Source organism: Pan paniscus, chromosome X, assembly GCF_029289425.2.
Source record: "Pan paniscus chromosome X, NHGRI_mPanPan1-v2.0_pri, whole genome shotgun sequence".
Classification (NCBI taxonomy): domain Eukaryota; kingdom Metazoa; phylum Chordata; class Mammalia; order Primates; family Hominidae; genus Pan; species Pan paniscus.
Window position 1 is genome coordinate 45,822,132 of NC_073272.2, and position 16,667 is coordinate 45,838,798.

At 39.2% G+C, this 16,667-nt stretch overlaps 1 protein-coding gene across 1 annotated transcript in view; it reads right to left on the reverse strand.

Annotated features, from left to right (window-relative positions):
- The window catches only part of EFHC2 (EF-hand domain containing 2), a 199,513-nt gene that overhangs the window by 29,200 nt on the left and 153,646 nt on the right, over positions 1-16,667 (reverse strand). The window contains exons 12-13 of the mRNA XM_063601869.1: positions 6,093-6,290; positions 3,997-4,089 (exon numbers count right to left, since the gene is read on the reverse strand). Coding sequence (XP_063457939.1) covers positions 3,997-4,089; positions 6,093-6,290 — 291 coding nt within the window. The remainder of the gene's footprint in view (positions 1-3,996; positions 4,090-6,092; positions 6,291-16,667) is intronic.

The window sequence follows — 16,667 nt, forward strand, 5'->3', positions numbered from 1 at the left end:
TCCCAGTCCCATGAAGAATACAGAATGGAATGGCTTCAGAATTCCCTCTACCTCTTATGGTCTAACAATCAGAATTTTTTGCTTATTATTACAGAGGAATATGAATATCCAAATGAAGGCTCAGAGGGGTTGAGTAAATGCCCAAGAATCGCATGGCCAGGAAACAGTAGAGTTGACCTGCAGAGGCAGGAGCAGCTCTGGTAGACACCGAGCCCATGTTTTTCTACCCCATGTCCAGTGCGTTAGCACAGGACAAGTCTTTGAGGCTGCAAAAATGAACGAGATCTAGTCCCTACCCTCAGGAGCTCAGATAGAGGCAAAGGTTTAGAGTATCTTAGGCAGTTGTAGTTCTACTTCCATTAGAGGCTCATCTTGGCCTGGAGCACAGTCTTTCAGTGAGAGGCTCTCAGAGTTTATACTTATGAAATGAGGAATAATGCCTACTGTCAATTAAAATGTACCTTTTAATATGCTCAAAAATTTACAAAATATTCTAAGGCCCTTAGCACTACATCAATACAAAGTGTCACTCCTATTATTAATGGATAATCGCTACCACTATATAGAACATTTAAGTCTGATGCTCTGTGCATTAATGAAATGAATTTGCTTGGTAAGTAAGGTGACCTTATACCAGCTCCCACAGCACAAACTGACAGGGGCTGAGGTAACCAGGTACAAAAAGGTTTTGAAGTCCTGATTCCAGTTTGAGTTATGTTAACATAATAAGGAAAAGATCAAGCTGAATTATAAGAAAAATGGGAATGGAGTAGAAGGAAAATCCTGGTACCAAAATATAGGGTTAGGAGAAATACATGGGTAACAATTACTGGGTGAAAGAAAGCATCCAACCCTTTAGCCATATTGTTTTTCATCTCCTGATCTGAATTTACACAGCAGGGTTACACGGCTGCTCAGCAGCTGCCCAGCTCCATTCCAAGGCAGGTAAAACTATTCCTGGGCAAGAGCATGCATTGAACAAAATCAACAAGCTCCATGCCTGCCTCCCACGGGAGACTGTAGACGTCAGAGGGGGCTCTGGCTTAGCGTGCCATAAGGAGGGCTGTGCAGAAGGAGACTCTGGTCAGGGCTCTGTAAAGCCCTGTGGAGTCTGTGGGGAACAATAAGAATGCAGAATATAAATGTAAGCTGCAGGCTGATGGGCCCATTAGGAATTAGGGCAGTCTTTGAAAGGAATCTGCAGAGATGATGCAAAACACTAAGCATGTGACCCAAATCATGGCAGGGCATATTGGAGGGAGAGGGGAATGGGAATGAGACATTTTCTAATCTGATTAGTCTGAAGTTTCCCCTGAGTGTGGAGAAGGGTCACTGCACAATTAGAGGCAAAGTTAGACTGAACATGGTCTGCTTAGCAGCTGAGCGGGATGACCTCCTCAAAGCTAAGCTGGGCTTGGAGACAGATGTGTTCAGAGACTGAGATGACTTCGAAGCAAGTTCTGAAACAATCTTTTTGCATTTAATGTCAAATCGTAAAGGCAAAGACAAAACAGTCTGCTGAGAGAATGAGAGGATGATGACTTGGTGGCCTCAGCACTGGATAAGAAACATGTAGGTCCTCCAGAGGCCAGGCTCCCACATTACTGGACTTTCCAGGACAACTCATCCTCAAGGCCATCAAAAGATAATCTAATAAACATCCACAGCTTCCTGACTAGAAGACAGCTTAATGTATGAAAGGCATTCAGATCCAATTGTTGAAAAACATGGCTTCCTCTACATAGAAAGACACAGGTTTCGTCCAGTTCATTTCTAAGTCTGAGTGTGTGGTCTATGGTCCCTGAATTAAATTTCTCTCCTAGTCCTCAATCAATTCTTTGCACCAGGTACTGTGCTGGGTACTTTATGTATGTTATCTCAATTAATCCTCTGAACCACTAGGAAATAGGTACTGTTACGTCATTCGAGAGATAAGGAATCTGAGGTTCAGGCAGGTCAACACCCTTGCACAAGATCACACAGCTAATAAGTGGACTCAAAGAATTTAAGAGATGGGGGTGAAGGAGGGGGGTAAAATTGTCAGGATGTGACAACCCATTGGTTATTTATAGGTGGTAAATCAAACAGAAGCAGTGTCTGCATCTGAATGAATCGAAGTTCAAGTCACAACTCTTCATTCCAAGGTAAGGGATAAAGAGACACATAAATAGCACTGTGAGAATTCTGAGCAGGAGATAATCACTCTGATTATCAGCCAAATGAATGCAACAGAGCTTCATGGATATGGTGCCACTTGAAATGGGTCTTGAAGGAAGAGCAAGCTTTCAGCAAGTGAAAACCATTGGGAGCTATTGCCTACTGATGAAATAGCAAGGGAAAAGGCCAAAAAAAAAAGGGGGTGGGGAGGGGGAAGGCAGGAGGTATATGTGTAATATGCTAAACGGCCCATGTGGCTGGACTACTGGGAACAGGAAGGGGAGTTTTGGGAGTGGGGGATGATATCTGTGAAGAACTCTGAGTCCAAGGCCTGCCTACTTCATCTCAGTTCCTTTACGGCAGGATCCCTCACACGGCTGCTGGCAAATAAAAGCAAATAGAGTTAAACAAAAACAAAATCAAAACAAAACAAATAGAACTGATAATCTAGAAAATTATTCCAGGTTGATTCAATGCACATACACATCCAACTAGATTTGCCCTCTTCTGGGTTTCCCTCCTGATACCTTGGACCCTAGTTCCCTGACATAGAATTTGGCGTTATCTGTTCCTTTGGTTTCTCCTTTTGTCTCAAACAAGGACTCCCTACTTCAGACCCTATTTGAGAACAATGCTCCAGCTGCGAACCCTAAGCCCCACTATGGAGAAGGAGCTTAATTCAAAGTTAAAGAGCTGGTCCTTCCTTAGAGAGCAAAGAGACACCACAGAAGGTTTGTGAGTAAAAGTGCAATAAGATGACGTACATTTTTGCTCTTAGAAGGTACTTAGCTGCTATATGTAAAGATGGATTTAAACATTTAGAGACTGGTGGATGAAAGACCAATGTGGTGGCACTGCAGTATTTAAGAAGCAATGTGGGTCAGAACAAGAATGATGATAGTGGAAATGGAGAGGAGAGAGTAGAAGCAAGCAGTAAGGAGGAGGTAGAACTGTCAAGACATCCTAATCTACTGGCTATTTGCAGACAGTAACTCAAAATGATTAGAAGCAGAGGATGTGCATTTGAAAAGTTCAGGATTCAAATCACAGCTCTTCTTCTTCTACACTATGTGACTTTGGGCAAAATACCTCATCTCTCTAAACCTCAGCATCCTTACGTATGAGATAAGAAGGATAACAGTTTCGACCTCACCAAGCTGTTCTCAAAAAGTAAATGAGATAATATATCCAAAACAATGATCACAATGCCTAGAACACAGCCAAAAATGTCAGAATTATCAAGATATATAAGTCAGAGGAGGAGCTAGAGTGAGTGATGCTATAGGAAGCATAAGAGATGGCCAGAGTCTAGGTGGCTGAGAGGGACATGCCAGGAAATCAAAAGTCAGGTTCAACAGGAGAACTGATGTGTTTTAGAAAGCAGTTCACCATGCTCTCATTTTATAGCATCATAATCTCTATGTTTTACATCTGGTGCTCTATCAGGACAGAGCCCCATGCTAATAACCCTAGGTTCTCTTACTGCATGTCTATAGCTATCAGGAACCGCTGCTTTGAAAAACCTGCCCTGAATTTTACATCTAATGTCCTCCTAACCAACAAAGTTGCGTATTTCATTTTGTCCCAGGAATCTGTGGATCTATAAGTGTGTATTCATGTTAAAAAGATAAAATAATAATTTGTAATAGGCTCTCTAACATTCAAAATCAAGACAAACTTTTCCTTCCGTAACACTTAAATGAAGGCAGGTCACCAATAATATAATCAAAACAGTTAAGGGTAAATCAAGGGTAATTAAAGGGAGATGTAAAACCAGGAATGGTCCCCCAAATAAAACTATGCAGGACAATCCCTATCAAGAGTGGAACTCTAACTTACCTTGACAATAAGGATTCTAGAAGATCATCACTCAAAGGTAATCTGGAGGATTTGCACAGCCTTTTAATGTCTTTGGTGGGTAATACATTTTTTCTGCATTAAAACAAAGTAAATGAGCTTTTATATACCTTGTATACCTTTAGTAATAATTACATACTATAGGAAAGAAAATACATTTGTGATGTTTCCTGAGAATGTACACATGGAAGTATGAAAATTGGTATTGGAATTCACAATAAGGAAGAACAGTCACATTTCATTTCATCAACTTTTTCTATTTCAGAGGCCACCAGACTCCATCCTTACAAAGGCTTTTCCTTCAAGATGCAGATTCTTGGTTGGTGACAGTACAGCCTATTAAGGCTGCAGCCACAAGTGTTGCTCTAAGTAATTGATCTGCATTCTTGACCACTAGTCAAAAATGGTTCTGATATTTGAAAACATCTCTTAATTTGACAGGCATCTAGAGCCTCCAACACAAGTATGATATGACTTGAGGGTGTTTTTCTGTTCTTTTCCTTGGACCCAAACCTTACCACCTGGAAGCCCCAGCTGGGGCCTCAATATTCACTTCAATTTTTTCAGATGCTAGCAGTTTTCTCTAGAGCAGCCCAAAAGTCATTTTCTCCAGTCTTCTGGGGGCAAAGACATTCTTGTCCAATGTTCTCATTCAGCCAACACTTTTCCAGGCATTGGGCAAAATTAGAACCAACAGGAAAGAAAGTTGGCTCTTTTCTTTGCAATGAGAATGTTTATATCTAGAATCAAAGCTTGATGGATCTGGAAGAACCTCAGGCTATCTGGTCAAGCAGCCCCATTGTTCCTAAGAAGTGTTCCTTGAATGAAGGAGGGCCACACTTCTCACTCTGGGGAAGGGGGCAACACCAGGGTGGAAGGCAGGGCCAGGGCCATGCAAAACTCAGGCCACACATCTTCTAGGAAGCTTGGGAAAGCTTAAAGAGTCAAGGAAAAATACCATCTTTATAAAAACTCAAAGAGGATGCATTATGGATTAATTAAAAAAATGATTATTTCTAAGACAAACCATGGGACCTACACAGATATTCAGGGAATGCAGTTGGCCACTTGGGTTCAGACTTCAAGTTTGGGGATAAGGCAAGAAGTCACAAGGAAGAGAGATGGCAGTGGTGTGCAGCAATACGGATTAGAAGCTAGAGCAAGAACTAAGATTTTTCTAATTCCAGATGAAATCAGTAAATTTATATTTCTCCCCACTGTATAAGGTCTGTAAGATGAATGCAAAAAAAAACACATTAAGTTGTTTGCATCCAGTTGTATGTAACAATGACTTAATGAAGCTCAACACACACACAATCAATGTATAAGAAATAGCTTATACTGAACTTCATTATTTTCAAGAAGAAATAATTTCAAAGAAATTCTACAGAATGTTTGCTTGAAAATTCCATTTTCTATTTATTATAAAAGTTACATTTATAAATCCCCATCAGTACTAAAATAATGTAAAAAGACGACATCTCAGAATTAACCCTTCTAACATTTTGATTTACTATGCTTCAGTTGAAAGCTTCTAGAAACAAATGAAAAGAACATGCAAGGGAGAAGCCTATTCTTTCAAAGATACAGGGCCTCCCCTATTCCATCAACAAGACTAGCCTGGCCAACATGGTGAAACCCTGTCTCTACTAAAAATACAAAAAAAAAAAAAATTAGCTGGGTGCGGTGGTGCGAGCCTGTAGTCCCAACTACTCAGGAGGCTGAGGCAGGAGACTCTCTTGAACCTGGGAGGTGGAGGTTGCAGTGAGCCGAGGTTGCACCACTGCACTCTAGCCTGGGCGACAGAGCCAGATGCCATATCACACACACACACACACACACACACACACACACACACACACAAACACACACACACACACACGCTCTCCATCACTGGGAAATATCTGTACCCAAATACTTCTCCGAAAATGATTTAAGGTGTTTGTGCTAAATAGTAGAGTATGAGTATGATGACACGTGTCTATTTTCTTTTTGCACTTTTTGATAAAATAGAAATTCCTTCATTACTCAGATTCACAGAAATGTAAATGATTAGAATCAATAAAACAAAAGCTTACTTTTCTCGATCTTCATACACACAGGAATAAATGAAAGTGTCGAAATTCTCAAACATATTTTTCTTGAACTTTTCGTGGGCCAGTGCGATTAAGAAATCCATATCTGAACATGTGCCCTCAGGCACACGGTAGTGACGTGCAATGGTTACAAATTCTTGCTCGGCAAGGTTTCCAACAGTCAAAGACATCAATATGTCTCTGTAATAAAAATGGAAAAACATTTATAAACTGATATCTAAGAATACAGTATTTTACATCTCCTTCTATTTAAAAGATCCAAATTCCATTTTACAAAACTTTTACCAACTGTACAGAGGTCATGTGATTTTTTTTAACTTAATTTCTCTTCTTAATTTGGGAGCAGCAGGAAGGCACCAATGCCAGAATGGAAAATCATAGGCACTGTAGCTTATAAATAAAATGGCATTTTGCCCAGAGTTAAACACCTACCAAATAACAGCCTGCAACCAGGAAGTAAATTTTTAAAGGCTTTGAATGGTCAAAAAACCTATCACTAAGTACATGACTTTATTCAATGCCTATTAATCTTCCTTACACAAAATAGTAACAGGCTTGGGTTTCTGGTTTCCTGGGACATAAAATTTGTAAGTTAATAAATTAGAAAGGTGTTTTGGGATGGGGAAAGCAATCATGCACATTTCTGTAATAAAAAGTAAAAATGGACACACCCTGGCAGTGAGAAAAAAAAACAAGAGAAAAAAAAATGAAAAGTTAAAAGACCTATGTAAGCGTACAGCTGTCTGCATCTTTAGAAGGCAAATGGTACTGAGATTATTAGGCAGAGCTAAAAAAAAAAAAAACTAAACAACAACATATCAATGAAGAAGACTCAAGGCCTAGCAAATTGGCTGAATTGTTTTCAATGTAACTCTGTATGAAAGCCATAAACTAAGCAGCATACACCAGACAGAATTATATCAAAATGATTAAAATGCAAAATGTTATGGTGATTACAGGAATAAGCTTCCACTGTCTAGAAAATTTATTTACTGGAAATAATTCAGTTCCCAAGAATCCTGAATAAACAAGGGAATAGAAAATTTTATTTGGCCTTCTGCTAGAAAGAGGTCTTTCAGAATAAATGCTTTCAGTTCTTTTAGGTATTTCTCGACATTATCATTTAATAATTCTAGATTCTCCTAGTCAAGAATTTCCATAGAGTCTAGGAAAGCCCACAGCATTGATGTTGACCTATCTAAAGGAAATTCATTTAATCTACATCTACTTCTCAAGTTTCCTGGGTTGTTCTGTTTTGTTTTGTTTAAATTTGGTTTTGCTTTTGTATTTTTAATGGGAAATGAATGCAAAATCCAACCAAGATGATCCCAGAATTTCAGCAAGTCAGGTCAGACAATCAATTAGTAATATTGGCAGGAGGCTTGCTATATGGAAAACACTGTAAAAGGCTCTCTGGCATTTGAACTTTTCAGAGTCTGTTATCTATTTGCACTGTCCAAGCATATAGATGATCTTTCAAAGCCACAAACTGGTAGGGCCACTTAAATAAACTGAGTAATAGCAATAACCTCTGCCATTTGTTGAGTACTGTGTGCCAGGTCCTGTGCTAGCAGGGACTTTTGGCATCTAGCCTAGGAGGTGGTGCTACTATTATCCCCACTGTACAGATGTGAACTGAGGCACAGAAATGTTAAATAACCTGCCTAATGTCACAAAAGCCAGAATGTGAACCCGTGTAGTCTGGCTCTAAAGCTCATGCTCTTGCCTACTACTCTATCCCTCTTCTGTTGGGACACAGAAGGCGGAGAGAACTGATGGAGTGGGGCTCAGTCAGGAAATGTGCCTAAAGGCAGTGGGGTTTAAGCTGATTTTTTATGGACCTTTATTGCCTTTATTGTCCATCATCTCTGCTTTGAGGGCTATCACTAATCATTATTTAAAAAGCAAGAGAAAATAATTTCAGAAAACCTGAGTCACCAACCATCTCTGACAGAGGGCTAAGTAACCACAAAAGAGCCACTCCAAGGAAAGCCCCTGGCTCCTCTACAACGCTGATCAAGAAACAGTCATGCCATGTGTGTAAAATGGAACACTACACCACCATTAAAAGCATTATGTTTGGGGCCAGGCGTGGTGGCTCACGCTCGTAATCCCGGCACTTAGGGAGGCCAAGACGGGCAGATCGCCTGAGGTCAGGAGTTTGAGATCAGCCTGGCACATGGTGAAACCCCATCTCTACTAAAAATACAAAAATTAGCTGGGCATGGTGGCACACACCTGTAATCCCAGGTACTCAGGAGGCTGAGGCACAGGAATCACTTGAACCCAACAGGCAGAGGTTGCGGTAGCTGAGATCATGCCACTGCACTCCAGCCTGGGTGACAGAGTGAGACTCTGTCTCAAATAAATAAATAAATCAATAAATAAATAAAAATAAAAAAGAAGATTATAGAAGAATAAATCTAAAAGTTAAAAAAAAGAAGTTATGATGTCTGGGAGGCTGAGGTAGGATTGCTTCAGCCCAGCAGTTTGAGGCTGCAGTGAGCTATGACCATGCCACTGTACTCCAGTCAGGGCAACATAGTGAGAACCCATCTCTACCAAAAAAAAAAAAATAGCTGGGCATGGTGGCATGCACCTATAATCCCAGCTACTTGGGAAGCTGAGGCAGGAAGATCACTTGAAGTTTAGGAGTTTGAGGCTGCAGTGAGCTATGATCATACCACTGCACTCCAGCATGAGTGACAGACAAAGACCCCATCTCTAAAAAAAGAAAAGTATGGTATTGATTGATATTTATTGGTAGGATAGATGTCCATGCTATGTTGATAAATGTAGTATGATCCCAGTGAAAAATCAAGATACAGGTGCACATATGGTCATAGAAATAAGACCAGAAGGATGCATGCCAAAACATCAATAGTATTATCCTGAATGGCTGAGATGTCTTTTAAAAAAAAGTATTTCCATTTTTTCTGAATTTTTGTAATAATCAAATATTATTTTCATTGTCTAAATGAAAAAAAAAACATTCAAAAGCATTTCCTTTTGAGAGTAGAATATGGCGTGAAGAAGAGAAAGTGGCATGCTCCCAAGGACAAGGAAAAAGAACATGTGGAGCAATAACTAGAAACTTTCCATACACCTTTCACTAAACTTATTATAGCACCACCAGAACATAAAAGTTTATTTTCCTTTTCATTGGATAAACTGAAATTATCCTGGCTTCACTGCAGTTAAAATTTATATCTGCTGGGTTTCTGTATGCTTGGGTTTTAAACAGCTCAGTATTCCAGTTTTACATGACTTTACATGAAAGTTTCAAAGAAGCTGTGCTATATTTGAAACTGCCAACAGCCCTGCAGGGCATCAGGGGCTCCTGGAGCGGCTGCCTGTGTGGCTGCTGTGCCCACATGAGGCAGGTTCCTGCACCAGGGATCTCAATCAGGATGTACAAGCCTCACCTTGCAGACCTCAGATGGCTGTCACCACTCTGCCCCGCATTTGCCACAAGTGTGTTTTTCAGGACTCACCCCCGCCCTGTTAAACTTTAGTAGGATTCACAAAGAATTAAAAATCAAAAGTCACACATTCCATTTTTCATTGTGGTAAAATACACATAGCATAAAATTTGCCATTTGTGACATTTAGTATATTCACAATGTTGTATAACCACCACCTCTATCTAGTTCTGAAACATTTCCATCACCCCAAAGAAAGCTCATACCCATTGAGCAACCACGCCTCTTTCCTCCCTCCTTCCTAACCCTCCTCCCTACCCAGAATCTGCTATCTCTACAGATTTGCCAGCTTCTGGATATTTTATATAAATGGAATTATGTAATATGTATTCTTTTGTGATTGGGTTCTCTCAGCACATTTTCAAGGTTCATCCATGTAGTAGCATGTATCAGGACTTCATCGTTTTTCACGGCTGAATTCTTATTCATTGTACTATCATACTATTGTTCATTGTATGAATGTGCCATACTTTGTTTAAACACTCATACATACATGGACATGTGGGTTATTTCCACCTTTGGCTGTTGTGAATAGTGCTGCTATGAACATCTGTGTACAAGTTTTGTGTAAACACCTGTTTTCAATTCTTTGGGGTATATATACCAAGGAGTGAAACTCCTCAGTCACAGGTAAGTCTGTTTAACCTATTGTGGCACTGCCAAACTGCTTTCTGCACACTCTATTTTTGCTTAGCAGCAGCCACAAAAACATAGGTACAACTTCCATCAAGCATAGCCCTTCCTCACCTAAAATGTCATACTGAACTTGAAATAAGATCTGATAGCAAAATCTGATCTCAGTACCTCTTGACCAATCATTTCAGGGAAATAAAAATGTATTTTAAAAGGCAGTTGCGATTGTATTGATCTTGTGTCCTGTGATTATTATTACTAATCTTGAAGATTTAGATAGCAAGTTACCTTTGCCTTTAGCCAACATTGCACTACATTCCTGGCACTAATATTTTATACAGTATAATACTATACTATCACAGTATTATTTAGTTAATCTTATAAAGGATGCTGCCATGATTTTCTCTTGACTTTAGTAACTAAAGTCATAAGACTCAAAAAAATGCCAAGATGCTCTAGGGTATTGAGAATTCTACGCAGAATTCTGAAACATGAAACGCTAAACAGCTTTATAAGACATAATTCCATTAAAGTCATCCAGTAAAATGGTGAATCAAAATTTCCTTTTAAAGCTCTGAATCTCAGGGTATTTTCTTACTTGTTGAATCATTAAAGTCTAAGCAATGTCTTTCAAATAAACTAAAAAAAATTAGTTTTAGCATAAACAAGGGCTCAAGAGCCTAAGCCTTCAGACCCTAAGGCATACAACAAAATCTAGTTGAGCCTAAATTAAGCCAAGCAGCAGTTTTGGCGACAATTAGGTAGCACCCTTTCTCATTACTTTCAATTTGATATTCATCAAATAAAATGTGTTTTGCTTCCTGTAATCAGAAGCTGTGCACACCTGCTCATATCCTACCCTCCCTCAGGCTTTCTCTTACACTTGTGGGCCTAAGCTGCCCATACAAAACAGAAACCCTTGCCATATTGCCACTTATATTCCAGCATGTCATACTGTGGTTTTGTTCATTGTTGAATCTGCAGCTAGAGTATTGCCAGACAGTAGAGGGTGGTAGAGATAGCTGGTAGAATATGTGTCAGAGGAAGGAGAGATGGCAAAATACATCACAGAGAGTCCGACACAAATGTCTGACCAAACAGGTTTTGCTACAGGCCTAACTAGAGTTTAATGCCATGTACAAAGCTCTTCAACTTCACTGGAGAACAAGGCCACTATAGATGGCCACTTCACTTTGGCTTCATACTGCCCACCTCCAGAGAGCACAGTTATAGACTTGTGGTATAAGTGGTTTCTTCTGGAGTTATGCAACATGGTGGCCTCACAAGAGAGACCAAGGAATTCCACAGAAAAGGAGAAAAAAGGGGTCACTGTAGACTATCAGAAAACTACTCCAGCTGAGGTCACAAGCTTGTTTTCAATTGGGAGGCAGTGTGGAAAAAGTGTGAGCTTTCAAATTACATTGACTTGTATTAAAATTCTAGTCCCACTAATTCACCAGTAAATGGGAACTGTGGTAAACTACTCAACTTCTCTGAACCTGAGTTCCTTATCTGTGAAATGGGACAAGACCACTTGTGAAATAGAATTTTATTTTCCTATAGAAGCCAGGATGATATGTTAAAACAGAAGTCAGATCATGTTCTTTGCCTATTCAAAACCCTGTGAGGGCTTGCCATCTCTCTCAAAGTAGAACTCAAAAGCCTCATGATGGCTTACAAGGCCTGACATGATCGGGCCCCTCCTCTGCTGTCGCTAGGAATTCATCCTCTACAACCCTTCCCATCTTTCCCTCTACACCTGCCTAAAACAAGCCAGGCACATTTCAACTTCAGAGCCTTCGTACTTGCTGTTCTCTCTACCTAGAATGGAATGTTCTTCCCCAAGACAGTCACATAGGCTGTTCCTTCACCTCCTGTAGGGCATCTTATCTTGTTAGATGTCAGCTTCTCTGTGAGGCCTTCTCTGGCCAACCTTCTTAAAAGTGTGACCTCTGGCCGGGCGTGGTGGCTCACACTTGTAATCCCAGCACTTTGGGAGGCTGAGGCCGGCAGATCACCTGAGGTCAGGGGTTCGAGATCAGGCTGGCCAACACGGCAAAATCCCGTCTCTACTAAAAATACAAAAATTAGTCGGGCATGGTGGCGCACGCCTGTAGTCCCAGCTACTTGGGAGAGTGAGGCAGAAGAATCGCTGAACCTGGAAGGCAGAGGTTGCAGTGAGCTGAGATTGCGCCATTGCACTCCAGCCTGGGCAATAAGAGCGAAATTCCACCTCAAAAAAAAAAAAGAAAAAAAAAGTGTGACCCCTTCCTCTACAACTCTGGCACTTCTTAACCCTTTTCCTGCTTTCTTTTCCTCAGTGTCATTCATCACACTCTAACGGTATATAATTACTTATTTTGAAGATAGTCTTTATCTCCCTCCCACCCCCACTGGAGTGTAAGATCCACAGAGAGTAGTGGTTTTTGTCTATTTTGTTCATTGTTGAATCTGTGACACCTTAAGTAGCCCCTGGCACATAGTAAGCTCTCTATAACAAGTAGTCTGATGAATAAATGAAAAATGAGGATTAAGTTAGCAAGATATAAAAAGCATTCAGCATAGTACCTTGAACTATGAATGCTCAATAAATAATAGCAATTTTTACTATTTTCACCATCTCACAATGGAGATAATTTCAAGTTGTATTAAACTGAAAGCACTACTTCTCTTAAGTAAGTTTATCTTGGAGAAATGTGAAATGCTTTTGATGACTCTGAAACCTTAGAATCTATCTGCAGGATATAAAATGAAAATGGCATGCTTGTTTTAAACAGTCATATTCAGGAGTAAGTCTAAAGTGCTAAAGAAATAAACTCCAGGTGTGCCTTCTTTTATACAATGAATAGATCTGAAATGTTCCATAAATACTTAATTTTTAGAAATTGAATTAGATGCCCTCTTTCACTCTCTATTACATATAAAGATATGCTATCTTTATCTTGGTCATTTTAAATTGGCAGTGGCATCTAACATCATAGCTTTACATTCCTCTAATTTCTGTCAAGTTCTTAATGACAAGCAAGGACACTGAACCCTGAAATAAATAATAAGTCCTTTTTTTTTTTTTTAAGAGGCAGGGTCTCACTCTGCACCCAGGCTGGAGTGCGGTGGTGTGATCATGGCTCACTGCAACCACGAACTCCTGAGCTCAAGCGATCCTCCCACCTTAGCCTCCCAAGTAGCTAGCTCCACAGGTGTGCACTACCACGCTTGGCTAATTTTTAAACTTTCTTGTAGAGATGGGGTCTTGCTATGTTGCCCAGGTTGGTCTCCTAGGCTCAAGTGATCTTCTCACTTTGGCCTCCCAAAGTGCTGGGGTTACAGGTGTGAGCCACTGTGCCTGGTTTAAAGAAATCCTTTTGAAACTAAATAATATTTACATACTATAAATAATAACAGCCAAATTCATCTGCCTTGTAAATTGATTTTTTGATATATTTTCTCAAAAAGAAGTACATCTGCAGTGAAAATCATTGACCCTGTTGTCTTATTCCAAATAAATATAAGCAGCTTCATGTTTTCTCTGTATTACTGTTCTAATCTTCATTTCATATCAACTATAATACTATGGTTTTTCCTGTTTTGACATGTAGTGGAATGTACATGGTAATTTTAATTTATTTAGTTTGAAATTCAGTATGTCTTGGTGCACTAGACTTCAGGCCTGTTTAAGTGTAGCCAAACAAAATGAGATATTTTCATGCAGTTAAGAGTAATTGCTGTATACCATTAACAGTCTATTCTTCATAGAAGTATAATTTTAGAAATCCTTTAAAATGTTCATCTATAATTCTTCCATGATTTGGTACAATATGCATTTAAACAAGCTAAAGCAACAGTGGGTTTTTTAGTTTTGTTTTTTAAATTGTGTCAACATTTTTGGTAACTGGTAACAGCAAATGAAGTCTCAATACTGGTGCTTAACTTGCAAGGTAAGCAGAAGGAGTGAATATTCATTTCATTTACAAGCAGAGTTCTTCATTTTCTACCACTGCCTTTGCATTAACACCCACTTTATGTTCAGGGATTATTTGTCTCCAAGCAAATCCCACCTGTTTGGCTTTTTGTTTTTAACTGTCTCTCACTTGGTTCCCGATGGTTTAGAGGCCTACAAGACCATGGTGAGCTCTGTGACAATCAGGGGGCCTTACATGATGAAGGGTGCCTCACATGATGAAGGGTGCCTCCAAATAAACCCACAGGTACTTATTGATCACACAACGGTTGAATACAAAACACAGTCTGTGCCATATTGGTGCTTGTAATCAATTTAGTAATTCAAGACTTACTCATATCAAATAATTATCAGTAATATAATCAGATTCTTAAATCTTTTTGAACACACACTTTAAAATATAAAATTTGGGCCAGGCACAGAGTTTCTTGCCTGTAATTCTAGCAACTTGGGAGGCCAAGGTGGGAGGGTGACTTGAAGCCAAGAGTTCAAGGCCAACCTGGGAAACCTAATGAGACTCCATCTCTACCAAAACATTAAAAAATTAACCAGGCATGGTAGCACATGCCTGTAATCCCAGCTACTCGGGAGGCTGAGGTAGGAGGATCATTTGAGCCAAGGAGGTCAAAGTTGTAGTGAGCTATGATCGTTCTGTTGTATGCCAGCCTGGGTGACAGAACAAGACCATGTCTCAAAGGAAAACAAAATGGTATATATATATATATATATATATATACCTATATATATATATACATATATATACCTATATATATACACATATATATACCTATATATATACACATATATATATACCTATATATATACACATATATATATACCTATATATATACATATATATACCTATATATATACACATATATATACCTATATATATACACCTATATATATACCTATATATATACCTATATATATATCTATATATATATACCTATATATATATACACCTATATATATATACCTATATATATATATACCTATATATATATATACCTATATATATATATATATACCTATATATATATAGGCTTTACTCCATTATAAAAGTAATACATTTCCAATTATAGAGATTTTGGATAATATGCAAAAGCAAGGAAAAAAAAGAAAAGAAAAACCATACACACCCCTGCCACCCAAATATAACCAAGTAAACATCCTGGTACACTCCTCTGCAGTCTCTTTACTATGCATGGGCATTTGTCTTTTTCTTAATAGGTGTGAACATATTTTCATCTTTTTCACTTAACTAATACATTTCCATGTTATTACAGACTATTCTGAAACCAAAATGCTAAACCATACTTCTGTTACTAGATATTACACATTTTTTTCCAAATTTTTATATAAATAATGCCATAATGAGCATCTATATGCATAAACATTTGTCTGTATTTACAATTATTCCCTTCGGATGGTGTTCCAGAAGTACAATTAGTGAGGCAAAACAAAGGAACATTTGACCAGCTTAGGCAACATAGCAAGACCCCGTCTCTACAGACATTTTTAAAAATTAGCTCGACATTGTGGTGTGTGCCTGCAGTCCCAGCTACTTGGGAGGCTGAGAGGCAGGAGAATCGCTTGAGTCCAGGAGTTTGAGGCTTCAGTGAGTTATGATAGTACCACTGCACTCCAGCCTGGGTGACAGAGTGAGAAAGTGTCTCAAAAATGAAAAGTAAAATAAAAATTTAAAAGAAACTAACACTTAAAAAGGTCTTGACACATAGTACTAAGCTGCTTTTACCCTTCCATCAGCAATGAGTAAGAGCCCACAGCAATGGAATATCCTTTCAAAAAGTGTTTCCTGTCAAACATGGAGACAGAAGTAAAAGAAAAAAACAAGTGTTTTTTTTTTTCTTTCTTTAACAGAGTCTCGCTCTGTCACCCAGGCTGGAGTGGAGTGGTGCAATCTCAGCTCACTGCAACCTCTGCCTCCTGGGATCAAGTGATCCTCCCACCTCAGCCTCCCGAGTATCTGGGGACTGCAGGTATGTGAGGTATGTGCCACCACGCCCAGCAATTTTTTTTTTTTTTTTGGTAGAGACGGGGTTGGCTTTTTGTTTTGCCCAGGCTGGTTTCAAACTCCTGGGCTCAAGCCATCTGCCTGCCTCAGCCTCCCCAAAGCTGGGATTATAGGCATGAACCACCACGCCTGGCCATAAAAAGTGTTTCCTAATTCAACAAGTAGAAATGATGTCTCATTTTAATCAATAATAATTTGATTACTAATAAACTTCAACATCTCTTCCCCTTATTTGTTAAGAAATATTCCTTCTATTGTGTTCTGTCTGCACACATCCCTTGTCCATGAATCCATTCATTCATTCATTCAATAAACACTGATTGAATATTAACTTTATGTCAAATGATGGAGAATAATAGAGGAATGGACCAGATTTGACCCCCAACCCTCAATATCTACATCCTAGAATTAATCACAGACTAGAGGGAAAGCCAAGTCAAGGAAGC